Below are 21,913 nucleotides of genomic sequence, written 5' to 3' on the forward strand. Positions count from 1 at the left end.
AAAAGAAATCCACTACTGTACATTTACACTATCGATGACAAACAGTTGGAGACAGCGTCTGCCGCAAATATCTAGGCATAACTATCCAGAACGACTGCAATTGTAATGACCACCTAAAACAGATAGTGGGAAAAGCAGATACCAGATCCAGAATCTCAAGGGAATGTAACTCGTCCACAAAAGAAGTGGCTTATAAGGCACTTGTTTGGCCGATTCTTGAGTATTGTTCATCTATCTGGGATCCCTCTCAGGTAGGACTGATAAAAGAGATAGAAAAGATCCAATGAAGAGCGGTGTGTTTCGTCACAGGATCATTTAGCTGGCGAGAGAGTGTTACTGAGATGCTAAGCAATCTTCACTGGCAGACATTACAAGAGAGGCGATGTGCATCACAGAGAGATTTACTATTGAAATTTCAGGACAGCACTTTTCAGGAGGAGTCGAACAACATATTACGTACCCACACATACATCTCGCGTATTGACCACAAGGAGAAAATTCGAGAAATCAGAGCCAATACAGAGGTTTATCGACAATCATTCTTTCCACGAGCTATTTGCGAGTGGAGCAGGGATTGAGGGATCAGACAGTGGTTCCGAAAGTACCCTCTGTCACACACCATTAGGTGGCTTGCAGAGTGTGATGTAGATGTAGATGTACATGAGATTGTAAAGGTGGTAGGTGGTGCATTGTGACAGACTGCCTAGTCATCTTGTGCCATTTGTTGCAACTTGGCAACGGTTCTTACAGGCCCTGGAGAATGAGTAGGTTCCTGCTGCATCATGTCTCATATGTGTTCAATTGGTGAGATATGTGGTTATCTTGGTGGCCAGGGCAGTTGTTGTACACCACAAAGAGTATGTTGTATCACATCAGCTGCATGTGGATGTGCACTGTCTTGCTGAAAAAGCACATCACCTTCCTGTTGAAAAATTACCATAGCAAGGTGGTACCAGTCTGTCCAATGTACCAGGCAGTGGTTACTTTACCTTGTAGAAATGCCAAATGTGACCATGAGTTGTAATTGATGCCCCTCCTCTCCCCACACTGACAATCCTGGGGTAGAACCTTCGTGTCATGGGTGAATGAAATCCAGAATAGGCTGCTCAACACATCTACACTATACACTTGTGCGTCCAGAATAGCCATCCAGACAGAACCTACTTTCATCACTGCAAACAACAGAATGCCATTCCATTCCCCAGACGACTCCCACTACCAATAGATTGCTCCCAGCACGTGCAGCAGTCTGTCGACACATGTATCTGGTGTCCTGCAGGCCTCAGTGGGACCCTGTTCCAATGGTTGGGTGGTTGTTTTTGGGGAAGGAGACCAGACAGCGTGGTCATCGGTCTCATCGGATTAGGGAAGGATGGGGAAGGAAGTCGGCCGTGCTCTTTCAGAGGAACCATCCCGGCATTTGCCTGGAGTGATTTAGGGAAATCACGGAAAACCTAAATCAGGATGGCCGGACGCGGGATTGATCCGTCGTCCTCCCGAATGCGAGTCCAGTGTGCTAACCACTGCGCCACCTCGCTCGGTCCTGTTCCAATGGCTGAAGTTGTTTAACAGGAATACATACTTATCAGTGTAGAATGATCGTACCCTAGACTGACTGCTGCAAACATTCTTCATCTCTAATCTCAGCACACTTACTGCCTTCATAATCAGAACAGAGAGTGCAGAGACAGGGCTCCTGAGCACCATCTGCAGAGTGGGAAGTGGACACTGGTCTGCACTCATATATCCACTTCCCTATCTGGATACACTTCCTAGACAGAAGCCACCAAAATGGATGCTCAGCTGAATGAACTGGCACTGTATAATTAGTTAGCTAGAAAGACAGTATGCAAGACTAGGTGGGCTATGCTACACATATGATCCATCATGCGGCTGAGACATCCACACTGAAGTCTTGAAATGTCTTAAGAGACCACCTGTTCCCAGGTATAATAACAAATTCTGCACTGTCATATGAGACATGCTAACAGCACTGCAATGGTTTGAAACCAGATACTCAGGAAATCACATAGCAAGATCATCAATTTTGTACATGGCAGAATTAATAGTATTAAAAGTTGATCCAGCAGCCATAGGATCCTCTGTATGTTAGTGAGTTGTTGAAAGATATATGTGCAGTTTACTGGCCTTTGTGGTTTGCATTTCAAATGGTGTCACTATCGTTAATCTTAGTACACCAAATTGCAATCTGCGGATCAACTGAAGCTCTGTTCAGACTTAATTTGGACAGTGGTCAACCTGTTTAGGAGGAATTTTATCCTTAGGAATCATTGAATATGAGAATTGAGGTATGGATTTATAATGAAATTTCTTTGGAATTGCATTAAAAGCATTTTAGTCACACTAAACATGCATGGCTAAGAAAGTTTTTTTGCGTTTGTGGCATTGTACTGTGTTACAGTCAGTTGAGTACCAAACTGAAAGAGATAACATTGACCCTCTCCTTCTAAAAAAGAAAAGACAGATAGATAAGAGAGAGAGAGAGAGAGATAGGGGGGGGGGGGGGGGGGGGGGAGATTGGTTGAAAAGAGAGTACAATTTCAGCACCATGGAAAGTAGTTTTTGTGGACTGTTGCTTCAAATTGTGTTTCTGTAAAGTGCAACTACATCAAACATTTATGCACAGAAACAGAATATATTCAACTCATTCACTGTACTGTAGAAAAAGAGCCACTTACCACAAACATTGTAATATTGTACTGGAAAGGTTTACCTCACATCTTTACCACAGTTAACAGTGACATTTTGACCTTTCTAACTCTTGCTTCCTTTCAGTTAATTCTGGCATCCTCAGTGTGTATAATATGAGACAGCAACTTCTGCACAGTGATGGTATTGCACTTGATAATGTGGTGGAATTGCACTTGATGATGGCGTATGCTGCTTGCTGATCATTTTATGTCAAACTCCTCTGAGCTTCCATACCCATGTATAGAACAAACTTCTAGCCACAAGACACCTGGACTGCTACACGGACTGTCACGTTTTTATAACATCAGCTTGTTTTGCCATTTTTATTGTTCATGTTTTACAGTCTACACAGGTGAAGAAGTTCCAATATGCAGTAATATTAAGTGTAGTGTAGTAACTGTCTTAGCGGTGTTACATTTGGTGCATACTACGGTGTGCATGCTTGTACAAGTGGGATAGTACAAATGCCTCAAGTGTATGGTGAGCAGTTACCTTTACTCTTTGCATTATTTTATTTCACTCAGGATTTCCAATTTCGTATTAATATTGGGGGGGAGAGATTGAAAAGTAATGCCTCTTTTGTCATAAAAATTCCAATAATGAACATATAACAGCAGAGTTAGTACAAATCATAGCCTTAACTGTCCTCTACATAACACTAAAAACCTAAACTAAACTAAACTCTGTCCTAACAGCACTGTCCGACCGCTTTGTTTTCATCAGCCCACAGGCATCACTGGATGCGGATACGGCAGGGCTTGTGGTCAACACACTCCTCTCCCAGCCGTTGTCAGTTTTCATGACCAGAGCGCTACTTCCCCATCAAGTAGTGCATCAGTTGCATCCTGCTAGCCAACAGTGCTCGGCAGACCGAACGGTCACCCATCCAAGTGCTAGCCAACCTTACTGTGCTTAACTTCGATGATCTGACGGGAACCAGTGTTATCACTGTGTCAAGGCGATTGGCTCTATACAACACTACCATTTAAAATAGTTACTGTACATTTGTAAACATTTGCGCCATCATTAAACCCAGGTGTCAAAAACAGTTTGGAAAAATTCAGGGTTTGGTTTTTTTATCCAAGATTTTGACCTTGTCCATAAAGAAAGCATATGGGGATGCTGTAATGGACATCAGCAATGTGCAAGGTTGCGTGAAGAAGTTTGGTAACAGATAAAACAAACATGCAGGTGAGCTGCACAACAGACAGCCAACGACCTCTGCCACAGACACCAGTCAAGGTGATTTGAAGAGGCAGATGGTTCATAATTCACAGTCAACAGCTTTAAAATTATTCTGAGAAAAATGAGTTAAGAAGCAAAACCCTAAATTTTCCCAAACTGGTTTTTACACCTGGGTTCAGCAGAGGTGCAAATGTGTAGAAATGCATGGTGACTATGTTGAACAGTAATGTCTTATAGAGGGCAGTGCAGGCTATGATTTTTATTAATTTTGCTGTTGTATGTTCATTATTAAATTTTTAAGATACAGGGGAAATTACTTTTTGATCCACCCTGATACAATCAACAGATGTACGTAGAAAAGGGCAAATCATTTTTGTGTATGGGCTAAAGTACATACAACAAAAAAGATGGACCAAGACACCAAATCTGCTGTAAATTCTATAAGTAGAAAGTTAGCTGAATCATCAGGTGAATATGGTGACGTTTCATTGTAGTACGCAAGATTAAGCCCTTAGAGATTGTTGGGACTTCCATAATAATGAAATTGGCTTTCACAATTTTGTAAGTATTTTAGAAATTCATGAAGGTATATTTGGCTGTGGATCAAAGTATTTCAATAAATGATGTATTACAAAATATGTATTTGTGTAGTAGTATCATAGAGATTTAACATTTAATGTGTGTGTAACTCGTAAATAAATGCAGACCAAATTGACTACATATACATGGTGAGCATGCATTTTCATCATGTTAGATTTATATTGATCGAGATTAGACATTTATATTGATGTAGGTTGCATACACCATTTATTTGGTACATAGGTTCATCAATTCTAAAACAGTAGTGAATTAAAGTGCCATCACTATAATAATAACTATGATGGCTTTTTCTACATTTTTGTCTAAATGGTTGTGATGACAACATAACATTTACTGGTTCAGTAACTGGTGAATTATTTTTTAATTGATTTAAGCATGTTATGTTTCTTTGTGACAATTATTATCATGCTGAAATCAACAACTGTGTGTCATTTTACAGTTTGTTCTAAAACACAAAGAATGGGTATCTCTGCGAGAAGTGGCTGCTTACCCAAGCTCAATGTGTCCATCTCATCCAGGAGCACTGAAACTTGTTACATCTTTGATTAAACAAATTGTTGAATTTCACCCTGACATTCAATACATACATATTGGTGCCGATGAGGTATGTTTGGTTTTATCTGTTTGTTATATGCTTTTTATATCCTTTCATACATAGTGTAAGAACATCGTTACTCATACCTGTATAATTTCAGGTTTGGCACCTAGGCATATGTCCAACATGCATTCGAAGAACAGAAACAAGTAAACATGGAAAAGCACAGTTATTCCTGGAACACATTCTGGGAGTTGCCCAGTTTGTTCGAGATACCTACCCCACATTACGTGTCATAATGTGGGATGACATGCTTCGTAGTATTGATTCTTCTGTTATGAATGGTAAGTGTGGTTTTAGTTGTTTTTCTCAATCCTTTTTTTTTTTAATTTTTAAACTAAAAGACAGAAAATTTTAAAGGATCTGTCAAAGTAGTCAAATTAAAAATCCATCTATTGCACCAGTTATTTCATTCTTTATTTCACTTTACTATTTAAAAACATAGTTCTTATTAAGAAGTAATATGCTGATAGGCTACTGATATATCCAGAACAAATGTTACCTATGTAACAAAATCATCAAGCTGGTTATCGATATAAATTAATAATAATTTTTTCTTTCAGATATTACTTGATTTTCTTCCAGAGAAAATAATGACAGCTGTGACCGCTCGTTGCTAATCTTTCTTGTGGATGAATTACATGCTCATATTGGTTGGAATTGAGGTCTTTCCTCACCTTAATACATGTAATATGACAGTGATCAACCCAAAAACATATCGACAATAGCCCTGCTCACTCATTCATATTAAGTATTTCAGTATTAAATATGCCTCAAGTAATTTCAGTAGAAATTACTCATCTTGTGCAACAATGAGCATATCAATTCTCTCTCTCTCTCTCTCTCTCTCTCTCTCTCTCTCTCTCTCTCTGTGTGTGTGTGTGTGTGTGTGTGTGTGTGTGTGTGTGTGTGTGTGTGTGTGTGTTTGTTTGTTTGTTTGTTTGTGTGTGCCTGTGTATGTAGACATATATAACACACACAATGGAAAACCCAGGACGGAGTGTAACGATATAATGAAAAGGATAGCTGCTACTCACCAAATAGCGGAGATGTTGAATCACTGAAAGGCACAATGAAAAAGTAGTCTTTCTGTTGTGCCTTTCTGTGACTCGGCATCCCACACACACACACACACACACACACACACACACACACACACACAAACACGGACACAGTGCCTGATAGTCACGTATTTTACTCTCGTCTTTGCATGGACATATCTGTATCTGCCAACAACCACATGGGGCTAGGGATGTATGGTGAATTATGTCTGCAGTGGACATAAAAAAATTAAATATTAATTTCATTATTAATTGTTGGCTTTGATGCACCAAATACTTTTTAAAGTGATATTGATGTATAAGTAGGGTCCTGAATGTGAAAATCTAGAATACTTGCCATATAGTGGAGATGCTGAGTTGCAGATAGACACAACAAAAAGACTTTCACAAATAAAGCTTTTAGCCAGTAAGGTTGTCATCAACAATAGATGACACACACACACACACACACACACACACACACACACACACACATGCAGCTCTCACACACAACTGCAGTCTCAGGCAACTGAAACCACACTGCGAGCAGGAGCACCAGTGCATGATGGGAGTGGTGACTGGGTGGGGATAAGGAGGTGGCTGGGGTGGGGAGGGTGAGGGATAGTATGGTATGGGTGGCAGACTGTGAAGTGCTGCAGATTAGACGGAGTGCAGGGGGGGGGGGGGGGGGGTAGCGGAAAAAGAGAGAAGTAAAAATACTGGGTGTGATAGTGGAATGACGGCTGTGTAATGCTGGAATGGTAACAGGGAAGGGACTGGATGGATGAGGACAGTGACTATAGGAGGTTGAGGCCAGGAGGATTATGGGAACATAGGATGTATTGTAGGGAAAGTTCCCACCTGCACAATTCAGAAAAGCTGATGTCAGTCGGAAGGATCCATATGGCACAAGCTGTGAAGCAGTCATTGAAATGAAGGATGTCATGTTTGGCAGCATGCCCAGCAACAGGGTGGTCCATTTTTTCCTTGGCCACAGTTTGTTGGAGGCAGTTCATGCGGACAGATAGCTTGTTGGTTGTCATGCCCACATAGAATGCAGTACAGTGGTTGCAGCTTAACTTGTAGATCACAAGACTGGTTTCACAGGTAGTCCCATCAGAGGAGCATTCCCCTCATAACCCAGGACTGGAGCAACTGAATTACATTCTCTGCCAGGGTTTCGACTACCTCTCGTTGTGCCCTGAAATGTGAAATGTCCTACCCACTATCCTTTCCACCCCTCTCACAGTGGTATTCTATTGTCCACTGAACCTACACAATAGACTCATCCATCCTTACACAACCCCTGCTCTGAACCCCATACCTCATTACTCATACCTGGGTTATAGACCTAGATGCAAGACCTGCCCCATACATCCTCCCACCACAGCCTACTGCAGTCTGGTTACAAACATCACCTATCCTGTCAAGGGCAGGGCTATATGTGAAACCAGTCATGTGATCTTTTCTGAATTGCGCAGGTGGGAACTTTCCCTGCAATACATCATATGTTTCCATAACTCTCCTAGCCTCAACCTTCATTAGTCACTGTCCTCACCCATCCAGTCCCTTCCCTGTCCCCATTCCAGCACCACACAGCCATCATTCCACCTTCACACCTAGTCTTTTCACTTCTCTCCTTTTCCCCTACCCCGCCCCCCACCTCTCCCCTGCCCACTGTCTAACCTGCGTAATCTGCAGCAATTCACTATCTGCCACCCCTACCATACTCTCTCTTCCCAGCCTCCTCCTTACCGCCACCCAGTCGCCTCTCCCATCATGCACTGGTGCTGCCTGAGACTGCAGTTGCGTGTGCGTGTGTGTGTGTGTGTGTGTGTGTGTGTGTGTGAGAGAGAGAGAGAGAGAGAGAGAGAGAGAGAGAGAGAGAGAGAGAGAGATCTCTATTGTTGAAGAAGGCCTTACTGGCTGAAAGCTTTTTGTTGTGCCTATCCGCTACTCAGCATCCCTGCTATATGGTGAGTAGCAACTTTCCTTTTCATAATACTGTTACATTCCATCCTGGATTTTCCATTGTTTGAAAATATTGAATATGGCATTCATTGTGAAAAGTCACATCTACTACTGAGACTTAAATTTATGGGTTAAGTTTAACTGGATAATTTAAAATATTTATGGAATCTTGTAGAAGACTTCATTAAAAACAATAAATATTTTTTTCAGTATTTTAAAATATAAAGTTCCTGAGTATATTACAATATTTTCATAAGGTGTGTGCAACATACTCCCCCCTCCTTGATATTGCAAGGGTTAGTTAACATTTCAATTGAATTTTTTCTGTCTTGCCCTGATATCTAACTGCATTGTTATGGCAGGTGCCTTACTTGGCGGTGCATTACACGACTCCAGCCTGGGCTATTGGCTCAAGAAGGATACACTAAGCTCACACAGATACTGCATCTCATTGTAGGATTGTGATCACCTACTCACCTCAAAGACTAGAAGCATCCATACGTACATACAGCAATTGTAAAGCAGACAACAGAAACGTCTACATAGCTTTTTATTCTTAACCACTAAACTATTATATGGTTTTCATTCACAACTATCATTCGTTCAGTAGGTACATATAGGTTACACACCACTCTCCTGTAGGGATATGTCATCATCCTCATCAGCCAATTCAATCATTAAATGATGTGGCCTCTTCGAGTCGTGGATTCAGGAAGGCTTTCAGCAGTCTTCTCCAAGTGGGACGGTCTTGGGCAGTTCTCTGCCAGGTGTTACCAGCGATCTTCTTGATGTCTTTGTCCCATCTGTCTGATGGTCTTCCTCTAGGCCTCCGGTGCTCCCTCGGACTCCACTCCAGTACTAGCTTCGTCCATCTGTTGTCTTTTCTTCTTGCGACATGGCCAGCCCACTGCCATTTCGAGGAACCTACTGTCTCTAAGATGTCATTAACCTTCGTCACAGACCGGATGTCATCTGCCCTTTTCCTATCCTTTCTTGTATAGCCCAGCATTGATCTCTCCATGGCTCTCTGTGCTGTCCTAAGTTTCCCTTTTGTAAATGAGTTCAGTGTCCATGTCTCACAGCCATACGTCATCACAGGAAGAATGCATTGATCAAATACTGCTTTCTTCAAATTTACTGACATTTTTGATCTGAATACTTTTGAATTCTTCCCAAATGCTTGCCAGCCAAGCTTGATGCGTCGATAGATTTTTGGCCTTATGTCTCTCTTCATATTTATAATCTGGCCAAGGTAGACATATTCACTGACCTCTTCTAGTAGACTGTCCTTGACTTTCACATCTCCAGCTGGGACCCATTTGTTGGACATTACTTTTGTTTTGGAAAGGTTCATGTTCAAGCCAACCAGCTGACATTCCAATGCAAGATCTGTAACTAAGTTTTGGAGCTCTGCGAAGTCTTTGGTCAGTAAGGCAATATCATCAGCAAATCTCAAGTTGGTAAGCCTTCTTCCATTAACTCTAATTCCCTTACCTTCCCAGCTGACTTTGACATAGCCATTTCCAATACAGCAGAGAACAGTTTTGGGGAGATGAAATCGCCTTGCTGGACACCCCTCATGATGCGGAATTCTTTAGTTGATTCGCCGATGTTAACATAAGCTGAAGAATTCTCGTAGATTTTCCTGAGCACTTCAGTGTATGCTGCTCCCACTCCTTGCTCACTCAAAGCTTGGAGGACAGCTACATGGCTAATGGAGTCAAATGCCTTTTCAAACTCAACAAAGGCAATGCAGAGAGGCAGTTGGTATTCATTCGCTCTGCTTATCACTTCACTAACGGTCCGAATGTGGTCAATAGTGCTAAAATTGCTTCGGAATCCTGCTTGTTCTATAGGTTGGGCTGAGTCTAGGGCAGAACTAATTCGGTTTAACAAGATCTTTGTGAAAATTTTGTACAAAATTGAGAGCAAGCTGACAGGACGGTAGTTTTTAATATTGTGAATATTTCCTTTCTTGTGTATCAATATAATCTTAGCCTTGTTCCACGATAATGGGATTGAAGCATAGTGCAGGCAGGAAGTAAATACTTTTGCCAAGTGATTTATTGTTACCTCTCCTGCCAGTTTGACGATGTCAACGCTGAGCTCATCATCACCCGGCACTGTTCCCTTCTTCATGGTATCTAGAGCACACTTGACTTCCGAAGGGAGTATATCTGGAACACTAGGTACATCATTTAATTTAAATACACTCAAATTTTCCCTCGGATTGCTATACAATTTGCTATAAAAGCTTCTGATGAACTTCAAAACCTCCTCCTTTTCAGTGATTCGACTGTCATTTCCATCGAGTGTGATAATCTGCTTTTTACCGATTGTGAGTTTGCATTTGGCTGACTTTAAATTTGTCTTGTTCTCCAAGCTTGCTCGTAAGGTGTCTTCAGTGAATTTCTGTATCTCAGTTTTCATTTCTCTTCGCACTGCCTTACATAGTTCAGAATACGCTACCATGTCACGATCGGTTTGGATTTTCATTTCTCTCCTCTGTTGTAAAAGGGTTTCAGTTTTGGCACTGAATTTCTTTGGTTGTTTATTTTTTTTGGCATAGGCCACCGACTTCTTGTGCGCTTGAAACAATCATTTCCTCCAAATCACCATCTTTAGTTACGTGGAACTTGCTTTGGAGGACTTCTTGGAATTTCGAGGAACGTTCTTCCAGATTTTTGAGGTTGATTACCCTTCTCTTCCCTTTCATTAGTTTATTCCTTTCATTTCTTACATTGAGTTCGACCCTTGCTCTCACAAGACGGTGATCACTGCCAGTGTTGAACTGATTTAGCACTGATACATCTTTTACAATCTGCGGAATGTTTGACAGAATAAAGTCTATCTCATTTTTGACACTGAAATTTGGGCTCCTCCAAGTCCATTTTCGGACAGGGTGCTTCTTAAAGAACGTGTTCATGATGGACATACTGGTGTACTCAGCGAACTGGACTAATCTCTCACCTCTATCGTTTCGGTCGTCAATCCCATAGTTGCCCACCACTGTGTCACCTTGTTTCTTGGTGCCAGCTTTTGCATTGAAATCGCCAATGACCCTCTGGAAGTGACAATCGCTACCTTTTTTACAGGTGCTATCCAGACTTTCATAAAAGGATTCAATTTCTTTGTCAGGGTGGCTTGAGGTGGGAGCGTACACCTGAACAATCTGTATTTTATACCTATTCGACACCTTCAGGACCATTCGAACTGTCCTGCTGGAAGTTCCTTCTAAGACAGATACTCTATCAGCAATATTCTTGTTGATTAAGAACCCAACTCCATTGAGTTTTCCTTCTGGGTCACCACAAAAGTAAAACAAGTTGCCAGAGTGCAAACGGAGACAGTCTTCCCCTTTTCGGCGTACTTCGCTTAAACCAACAATACTCCAGTTGATTTTTGTAAGCTCTTTCTCGATCTCTTCTAGTCTGTCGTTGCCTATTAGAGAGCGACAGTTATATGTACAGACTTGAAGAGTCTGTATCTTCTTCTCAGCACCACTTGGTGTTTGGGACATCAAAGTTGCTCCCATCCGGAGATTCGACTGTGGGGCTATTACTCCGGAAAATTTAACATTAATGTCACACAACATAACTCGAAGGTGAGAAGCATAATCGCCACGCTTGCTTCAGAACGGATTGGCGATATAATTTCCAGGCCGCCCCCGACATGGGGTACAGACGCCTTTGGTAGGCCGCTCCATTAGAGTACGGACGCCACCACGCTGCTAGTTTTGGTCCACCCCGGGTATTTCATTTCCCCAGTGCCACCCATATCTGAGAGGCTTTCCTCTATCCGCCACCTGGGGAGGCACCCGATGGGGGACTAGCAACCCCACATGGGGTAGGGATATGTAACACCACAAATTTCCCCACTCAGATGAATGATGCTGCTGTTATTACATAAACTTAAGCAATTAAGTGTCTGTTATGAGATACCACAGAACCCTTTCACAGTTATTTATTGTATCATGCATAACATCTCTGCTCAGTTTCCAAGGCAATGTTGTTAGATTTTCTATATTAATCTTATAGTTAACACCATATTCACAGATTTCAACTGCTTATATCAGTATTGGAAACAAAAGAAAAATTTGGAGTAGGTAGTAAAATCCATGGAGAAGAAATAAAGACTTTGAGGTTAGCCGATGACATTGTAATTCTGTCAGAGACAGCAAAGGACTTCGAAGAGCAGTTGAACGGAATGGACAGTGTCTTGAAAGGATGCTATAAGGTGAACATCAACAAAAGCAAAACGAGGATAATGGAATGTAGTCGAATTAAGTCGGGTGATGCTGAGGGAATTAGATTAGGAAATGAGACACTTAAAGTAGTAAAGGAGTTTTGCTATTTGGGGAGCAAAATAACTGATGATGTTCGAAGTAGAGAGGATATAAAATGTAGACTGGCAATGGCAAGGAAAGCGTTTCTGAAGAAGAGAAATTTGTTGACATCGAGTTTAGATTTAAGTGTCAGGAAGTCGTTTCTGAAAGTATTTGTATGGAGTGTAGCCATGTATGGAAGTGAAACATGGACGATAAATAGTTTAGACAAGAAGAGAATAGAAGCTTTCGAAATGTGGTACTACAGAAGAATGCCAAAGATTAGATGGGTAGATCACATAACTAATGAGGAGGTATTGAATAGAATTGGGGAGACGAGGAGTTTGTGGCACAACTTGACAAGAAGAAGGGACCGGTTGGTAGGACATGTTCTGAGGCATCAGGGGATCACAAATTTAGCATTGGAGGGCAGTGTGGAGGGTAAAAATTGTGGAGGGAGACCAAGAGATGAATACACTAAGCAGATTCAGAAGGATGTAGGTTGCAGTAACTACTGGGAGATGAAGAAGCTTGCACAGGATAGAGTAGCATGGAGAGCTGCATCAAACCAGTCGTAGGACTGAAGACCATGATGATGACGACGACGACGACAATCAGTATTGGACCCTCTTGACGTCTCACAAGTTTTCACCCTCAGTTAAATTTTACAATTTACCCTCAACATTAGGGTATATTGTTTTGTGAGTACATAATGTGGGCTGTGTCTCATACCGAGAGTATATCCCTAGACATCAAAAGTTACTTAATATTTGTTTGCTCTGTATATTTTTCTTTGATCAGAATTACAACATTTTCAGTAAGTCTCTTTTTCAGCTCTAAATATAACAAGTTTATCCCTTTGTGGTAACTGCAGCCATGCAGATGGAGCTACATTTTGAGTACTTAGTAACTTTTGAGTTTTGCATAGCAGAAGTCTTTAATCTGTTGAACTGTGATTGTGGTCTGCATGCAGAGATCGGACTCTGGTGCCATTCTTCATAATTTCTTAAGTACTAGACCAGCAATATATGGCCTTAGAGTAAGGCTCAAAATCTTCAGTATTCCATCTGTCACGAAACTATATTCACACAGCATGTCTTTGTTAATAAAGACTTCTCGCACATCATTTTACATTTCTCTCAGTGATGGTATTCCTATATTATTTCTCCCTTTCCTCTCTACAGATGTAGGTCCCCCATCCATGGTATATCTACGCTATTCACCCGATACTTCATATATAAGGGCGCAGTATCCTGCTTACCAATTTACACCTCTGTTCTCTCCTCCCTAATCATGTGTTTAAGATGAACTTGCCCATATCTGATTGTTTGACTTTCCTTCTTTGTGGTTCTCAAATACTTCTCTGTCCTCCTCTGCAGTCAGTTATTTAACTTAGCAGTACCTTGTTATTTTTAACATTTATTGACTTTCAGTTATTTATTCGACACTTATATTAGGTTAGTCAAAACTTATGGCAACTTTTTCTGCTATGGATGTTCATGATACCTTTTGGCTCTAAGCTGGATGTTAGCATATTAGCAAATATAAAGTAAATAAATACAATTTCCCTCTCCAGCGTGACATTGCTAACATCTGCGCATTATTTTGCAGGGTACATTTGTGAAAGTAATAAAGTTATTCTTCTGACATATAATTAATCATATTTAGGTCTTCTCTGAGTGTGTGCATGATGGTATATCACTGTAGTGCAAAAATCCCATTTGTCCCTGTGAACATGTCTATCTGTGAAATTGTAATCCTGGTAAATTTGTCCAAAAGAATAAATTCACTGGGAGTCAAACTAGCAGAAAAGTTAAGGGTCCTGCTATCAGAACTAGTGAACATTGAAAGAGGGAGGATAGAACTGGTATCTGTTGAGGGAAGCGTAAAAGGAAATAAAACATGAGGTATGTTGAGGGGAGGAACGAAAGGCGACAGCCGAAAACAGATACCCTTCGCACATCCCATCTCGTGTTCCCTTACTGGTGGTGCATCACTGGTGGCTCAGAGGATAATGGTGGCTCTCTGTTCTACAGAACAGTCATTACCAGCTTCACCCTCAAAGGCCCCCAAAAATGGCCTCAACATCCTGCTATTTCATATTAATGAAGATTACATGACCTTCAAAAATATGTTTTTGCTAAAAAAATTAATGGATTGTATTGCACAACCAACCTTTCTTTCATGGTTTTGGATATCATATCAATATAATATTTATCTTCTAGGACATTTTCTGTGTGTTAATAACTCAATAGAGAATCCATTTCTGGTGTGATTGGTACCTCCAGCTGCATACCATCTCATCCAATAAGCACAACCATCTTTAGAACCTAAATCTGAGTCACAAATCTTTATAACTCTTTAATATTTATTTTCATTCACCATTGCATGTAACATAGGTGTATTAGCTCCACATTTACCTCAAAATCATTCTTTAACTATTGAGAAATAAGGAGTCAAGTGTGAAATATATCCTTAAATTAGTGCATCGCTTCTGCTCATCTCTCAGTTAAATCAAGATTTGTTCCTCATCTGTTTTTGGTATCATAACAGTGCATGATTTCTGTAAACCATCATTCATGATGTCAAATCATTGTGAGTTTCATTAATGATGTATGTGAGCTCCGTTCATCCCGGGTAATAGAATAGCGAATGACTTCAGCCAGATATCACAAGTGCCGTATTTGATCTTCAATTACTATAGGTATCATAAAAATGAGAGTTTTTTTTATATAAAACTATTCATGAGCGACATGTGCGACTGTGAATCATCATAGATAGCTCTCAGTGAATGATTTTGGATAAATCATCATAATTGTTTTACATTATACAAATTCAATGTGATCTGAATTCATCAAAGGTAGCGAAACGCTGAATGAAGTATATAAAGTACCATAATGTCCTTCAGTGGTGGATGAAATATGCAAAGAAACATAAGTGTTATACATGATTTTAATTCATCACACATATTTTATAGGTTAATGAAGTGCATAAAGATAGTTTATCTCCTCTTGTACGGAGGATTACATAAACCATCATCAAAAGGCAAACGTGTAGCCTCTACAGAGATATATCATCTCCTGGTCTGATAGTAAATCATCCTAAGCGTTTCTTTATTTACCTTGCTTTTAATTTTTTGTATGTAGTCTCCCGTCCATTTTAAAAAAATCAAGTAATGAATAGTGAGTATAACAAATGGGAAATAACCCAAGCTTCACAATTGCTGAGACACCTATTTACATGGGTACCAGCTTCCTATCTTGTAATTAAATATTATCAATAAGTTACAAACAATATATGTAACCTATGTGACGCAAATCCTTCAGTAATAGCATATTAGTAATGAAATGATAAGAGTAAATATGAAGACAAATGGAATGTAGAACATATTTTTCACACATAGGTGGACTGTTGTATTCAGATATCGTTGTGGATGCATTACTTCTAAGAAAACACAATACTGTTTAATGTCTCCAAAGGTATGCCATATTGTACTCCTATTCTTAAACTTCCTAAGTCATCTTTGACTATGAATGACAGTTCAGGTGAATGTCTTTCTAGATGTGTTGTAATCATATTATAGGTAGTTCTAATGCTTTGGACGATGATTTAAGTGTGAAGTAGATATACTAACTTTCACTACTTTTTCGAGATGACTTACTTGTTTTCCACAGCCAATCTTCTTCGCTCGCTTCTGGAATCTCTTCAAACTTCTTCTCCGAAGAGTGATGCTAGATACAGGAATATTTAAAATTCTCCCTCTACTTGTGAAATAAGTAGATACTCAAAGGTTACTTTTCATCAACTAACGATATATTAAAATGTCCTACAGAACGAACTTCTCCCTTCTCACATAAACATCTGACTTCTTGTAAGTCACCTGTATCACCTCATGTCAGAAACAAATCTAATTACATCCATGAAATAGTTGGCTTAATAACCATAACTCTATATCACAGGATTCATGAAATACATCGTTCCTCTAGCAAGGCTGGAATAAGAGTTTTTTAAGAGTTCTGTTTTCACTAACAATAGCCACTGACACTATTATCACAGAGTTACATAAATACTCCATGGTCCTCTTATGCACTCACTAAACATTCATGGACTGCCCGACAGGTACTTGTCGCTGCCGTTCAACTGCCGCGTCTACATTCTTCCTGCGACTGAATTTAAATCTGCACACACACAGACATGTGACGTGCCGTAGGTAGGATTCCGCTCTCTCACACTCATATCTAAATTATTGTGTGTTGGAGATGGTAGAAGGATGAGTGGTTCTAGAATTTACGCAGGAATTCTCGAAACACTACAGTGTATAATAATAAAATAAGTATCAGTGTATGATTTTCTAGGAAGATTCATTTTACAGAAGCCCCATATGAATGTTCTCTAATTATATGATATTTAGTGTGAAAATAAATGATTTTGTATCTTATTCATGACCAAATAAATATAATATTACATAATGTTAGCAAGTATTCCCTGTGTAGTATTATTACCATGCTGTGCCAAGCAGCCCACCAACCCTATGAATCTTGAACTTTCCCTTGGTGGGGTGGCTTGTGCGCCCCAGTGATACAGACAGTGACACTGTAGGTGCAAGCATAACTGAAGAGTATCTGCTGAGAGGTTCCTGAAGAAAGGCAGTATCCTGTTCAGTAGTTGCAGGGGCAACAGTCTGGATGATTGACTGACATGCCGTTGTAACATCAGCCAGCATGGTGTTGCTGTGCTGGTACTGTAAATGGCTGAAAGCAAGGGCAAACTAGAGCCACCATTTTTTCCCAGGGGCATCCAGCTCTGCTGTATGATTAAATGCTGATGGTATGCGCTTGGGTAAAATATTCTGGATGTAGAATAGTCCCCATTCGGACCTCCCAGCAGGGACCGCTAAGGAGGATGTCAACATTGAGAGAAACAAAACTGGCATTCTACAGGTTTGAGCATGCAATGTTAGAGCCCTTAACTGGGCATGTAGGCCAGAAAATTAAAAAAAAAGGCAAATAGATAGGTTGATATTAGGTATAGTGGGAATTAGTGGAATTTGGTGGCTGGAGGAACAGGACTTCTGGTCAGAAGGTTATAAATACAGAATCAAATATGGGTATTGCAGGAGTAGTTTCAATAATGAGTAATGAAATAGGAATGCATGTAAGCTACTATGAACAGCACAGTGAATGCATTATCATAGTCAAAATGACGAGATTGTAAAAATGTATGGTGAGATAAAAGAAATTATTGAGGTAGTTAAGAGAGAGGAAAATTTAACTGTGTTGGGGAACTGAAATTTGATAGTAGGAAAAGAAAGAGAATAAAAAATAGTGGGTGAATGTGGACTAAGGAAAAGGAGTGAAAGAGGAAGCTATCACCGTAGAACTTTGCAAAGAGTGTCTGCTAGAACTTTGCAAAGAGTGTAATTTTATCATTGCTAACATTTGGTTTAAGAGTCTATCGAGGGCCAGATGTGGACTCTGTTGGTTATGAACTGTAGATCAAAACTGAAGAAATTGAAAAAAAAAAGTGTGAAATTGAGGAGATGGAACCTTGATAAGCTGAAAGGACCAGAGGTTGTTGGGAGTTTCGGAGGGAGCATTAGGCAACAATTGATTGGAACAGGCGAAAAGAATACAATAGAAGACAAATTAACCTTGAGATATGAAATAGTGAAGGCAGCAGAGGATCAGATAGGTACAAAGACGAGGCCTAGTAGAAATTCATGGATATCACATGAGATACTGGATTTAATTGATGAAAGGGGAAATATAAAAATCCAACAAGTGAAGAAGATGAAAGGGAATACAAAGTGAGAAAGATGAGATTGACAGGAAGTGCAAATTGCGCAAGCAGGAATGGCTAAAGGACTAATCTAGGGATGTAGAAGCACATACAAACAAGGGAAAGATAGATACCACTTATAGGAAAATTAAAAACTTATTTGGAGAAAACAGAAGCAGTTGTATGAATATCAAGAGCTCAGATGGAAAACCAGTAACAAGCAGAGAAGGGGGGGGGGGGGGGGGGGTAGAAAGCTTGAAGGAGTATATGGATGGCCTATTCGAGGGAGACGAACTTGAAGGTAATATTATGAATGGGGGGAGAGGATGTAGATGAAGAAGATGAGATGGGATACATGATACTGCTAGAAGAATTTGTCAGAGCACTAGAAAAGCCAAGTTGAAACATGGCCTCTAAAGTAAACAATAAACTGTCAGAACTACTCATATCCTTGGGAGGCCACCCCTGACAAAATTATTCCATGTGGCATGCAAGATCTTTGAAACAGCAAAATACACTCAGACTTCAAGAAGATTGTATTGATTCAAATTCCAAAGATAACATCTACCTCTACATGGATACTCCGCAAGTCACACTTAAGTGCCTGGCAGAGGGTTCATTGACTACTTTCACAATAATTATCTATTATTCCACCCGCAAATGGCATGCAAAAAAAAGAGCACCTATATCTTTCCGCACAAGCTCTGTTTTCCCTTATGTTATTATGATGATTGTTTCTCCCTATGTATGTTGGTGTCAACAAAATATTTTTGCATTTGGAGGAGAAAGTTGGTGCTTGAAATCTCATGAGAAGATCCTGCCACAATGAGAAACGCCTTTGTTTTAATAACATCAAACTCCATAACCTGTATCATGTCCCTGACACTCACTCCCCTGTTTCTTGATAATATAGACTGTCTTGCTCTTCTTTGAACTTTCGTGAAATACTCCATTAATCCTATCTGCTCAGGATCCCACACCACACAGAATTACTCCAAAAGAGGATGGACAAGCATAGTGTAGGCAGTCTCTTTAGTAGATCTGTTGCATCTTATAAGTGTTCTGCCAGTAAATTGCAATCTTTGGTTCACTTTTCCATCAGCATTTTCTGTGAGTTCTTTCCAAATTAAGTTGCTCATAATTGTAATTCCTAGGTATTTAATTGAATTTATAGTCTTCAGATTTGCTTGATTTGTTGTATTCCTGTTAGCATTCATGTGGATGATGTCACGCTTTTCATTACTTAGGGTCAATTGTCAATTTCCAAATCATACAGATATCTCTTCTAAATCGTTTTGCAATTTTTTCTGTTCTTTTGATGACTTTAGTAGACAGCCCAAGACAGCTCCTCCGATTGTCTCCTAAATTGTTTATGTCGATAAGGAACAGCAGAGGGCCTATAACACTACCTTGGGGAATACCAGAAATCACTATTGTTTTACTTGATGGCTTTCCATCAATTACTATGAATTGTGACCCCTCTGACAGGATGAAACCAGTCACATAACTGAGACAATATTTCATAAGCATGAAATTCAATTACAAGCCGCTTTTAAGGTACAGTGTCAAAAGCCTTCTGGAAATCTAGAAATACAGAATCAATTTGAAAACCCATGTCAATAGTACTCAGTACTTCATGTGAATAAAGAGCTAGTTGTGCTTCACAAGAACGATGTTTTCTGAATCCATGTTGACTTTGTGTCAATAGACTGTTCTCTTAGATGTAATTCAGGCTGTTCGAACACATTATGTGTTTCAAAATCGAGTTGCATATTGACATTAATGATGTGGGGATGTAATTTAGTGGATTACTCCTATTTCCTTTGTGGAATATTGGTGTGACCACTGCAACTTTCCAGTCTTTGGGTACAGATGTTTCATTGAGCGAGCGATTGTATATTATTGTTAAGCGTGGTGCTACTGCATCAGTGTACTGTGAAAGGAACCTAATTGGTTTACAATCTGGAACAGAAGACTTGCTTTTACTAAGTGATTTAAGTTGTGTCACTACTCTGAGGATATCTACTTCCAAGTTAATCATGTTTGCAGCTGTTCTAGATTTGAATTCTTTAATATTTACTTCATCGTATTTAGTGAAGGAATTTTGGAAGGCTGTGTTTAGTAACTCTGCTTTAGGAGCACTCTCATCAAAGTATTTCCATTGCTATCGTGCAAAAAAGGCATTGATTGTGTCTTGCCACTAGCATGTTTTACATACAACCAGAATCTCTTCAGATTTTCTGCCAGGTTTTGAGACAAAGTTTTGTTGTGCAAACTATTATAAGCATCTTGCATTCAAGTCCGTGCTAAATTTTGAGCCTCTGTAAAAGATCACCAATCTTGGGGATTTTGCAGTCATTTAAATTTGGCATGCTTTTTTGTTGTTTCTGCAACAGTGTCCTGACCCATTTTATGATCCAAGGGAGACCAGCTTCATTGTTTGTTAATTTGTTTGGTAGGAATGTCTCAGTTGCTGTCGATGCTATTTCTTTGAATTCAAGCCACATCTGGTAATTTGGAAGGAGCGGAGATTGTCTCTCAGGAAGGCACCAAGAAAATTTTTATCTGCTTTTTTGAATAGGTGTATTTTTCGCTTAGTTCTGGAGGATTCGGTGGTTATGGTATTCATTCTCTCTATGACAACCCTGTGTTTAGTAATCCCTGTATCCGTTTTGATGCTAGTTATTGGCTGAGCAGCAGCAGATGCAGACAGGTGTGAATATTACCAAACTACCAGTTTAATAAGTCATGGTTGCAAAATACTGAGATGAATTATTTTCAGAAGGAAAAACTTATAAAAGTCAACCTACCAGAAGATCGGGTCTTCCCATAGAAGATTGGTTAAGGAAAGGTAAATCTACATTTGTAGCATTTATAGACTTATAGAAAGCTTTTGACAGTGTTGACTGGAATACTCTTTTTGAAACTCTGAAGGTAGTGGGAGTAAAATACAGGGAACAAAATGCTAATTACAACTTCTACAGAAACAAGACAGCAGTTATACAAGGGAAAGGCCATGAAAGGTGTAGGGAGCTGGGGTTGCTTTGTGTGCAGTAGGTCAAGCACAGGGTGTGGAGAGTGGTCCAGAGTAACACCCACAGGTGTGAGAGAGATAGCAGTATCTGTGATTACATTTATTTGCCAGGATGAGTGTACAGAGTTTGAACTGGCTCAGTGTGTTGTATGGTAGCCAGGCATCAGAGCATGCCATGAAGAATTGCTGATGCGCCCCATCAGTGAGTCTTTATGTTGAAACCACAGGTCAGTGTGTTGCAGCCACGTATTGTAATACAGGCAGCAGCATGGAGCTGGGTAGGCATTGCTTGCCCTTGAGGTTCTGCAGTACAGTGCGGCCCTACATCTCACCACTCTCATAGATAACCTGTATTGCAGTTAGGTGAGGATGGCTGGCTGTGTGGTCCAGGATGTAAGTTGTCATGAAGGTCAGGCATCTACCATGGATAACCAAGACTGGAGCAGGTGTTCACGACTCCGCCAGGGGGCTGCAGGAGTGTGCCACACGTAGATAGTGTGGAGATGAGAGCTTGCAGATCCTCTTTTATTGGTTCCGTCAGCTCTCCCTGTCTAACTTTTATGGTTCAATAATTATTCTCAGTTGTGGAGCTTGGGTCTTCTGCAAGATTTTTCTATTGCAATGGCACTCTCATGCTTGAAGTTATGGAGAGTTATTTCATACTGTCCTATTAT

At 40.1% G+C, this 21,913-nt stretch overlaps 1 protein-coding gene across 1 annotated transcript in view; it reads left to right on the forward strand.

Moving 5' to 3' along the window:
• LOC126458583 (hexosaminidase D-like) overlaps positions 1-21,913 on the forward strand; it is a 236,531-nt gene that overhangs the window by 61,775 nt on the left and 152,843 nt on the right. The window contains exons 4-5 of the mRNA XM_050095719.1: positions 4,937-5,101; positions 5,193-5,376. Coding sequence (XP_049951676.1) covers positions 4,937-5,101; positions 5,193-5,376 — 349 coding nt within the window. The remainder of the gene's footprint in view (positions 1-4,936; positions 5,102-5,192; positions 5,377-21,913) is intronic.

Source organism: Schistocerca serialis, chromosome 2, assembly GCF_023864345.2.
Source record: "Schistocerca serialis cubense isolate TAMUIC-IGC-003099 chromosome 2, iqSchSeri2.2, whole genome shotgun sequence".
Taxonomy (NCBI): domain Eukaryota; kingdom Metazoa; phylum Arthropoda; class Insecta; order Orthoptera; family Acrididae; genus Schistocerca; species Schistocerca serialis.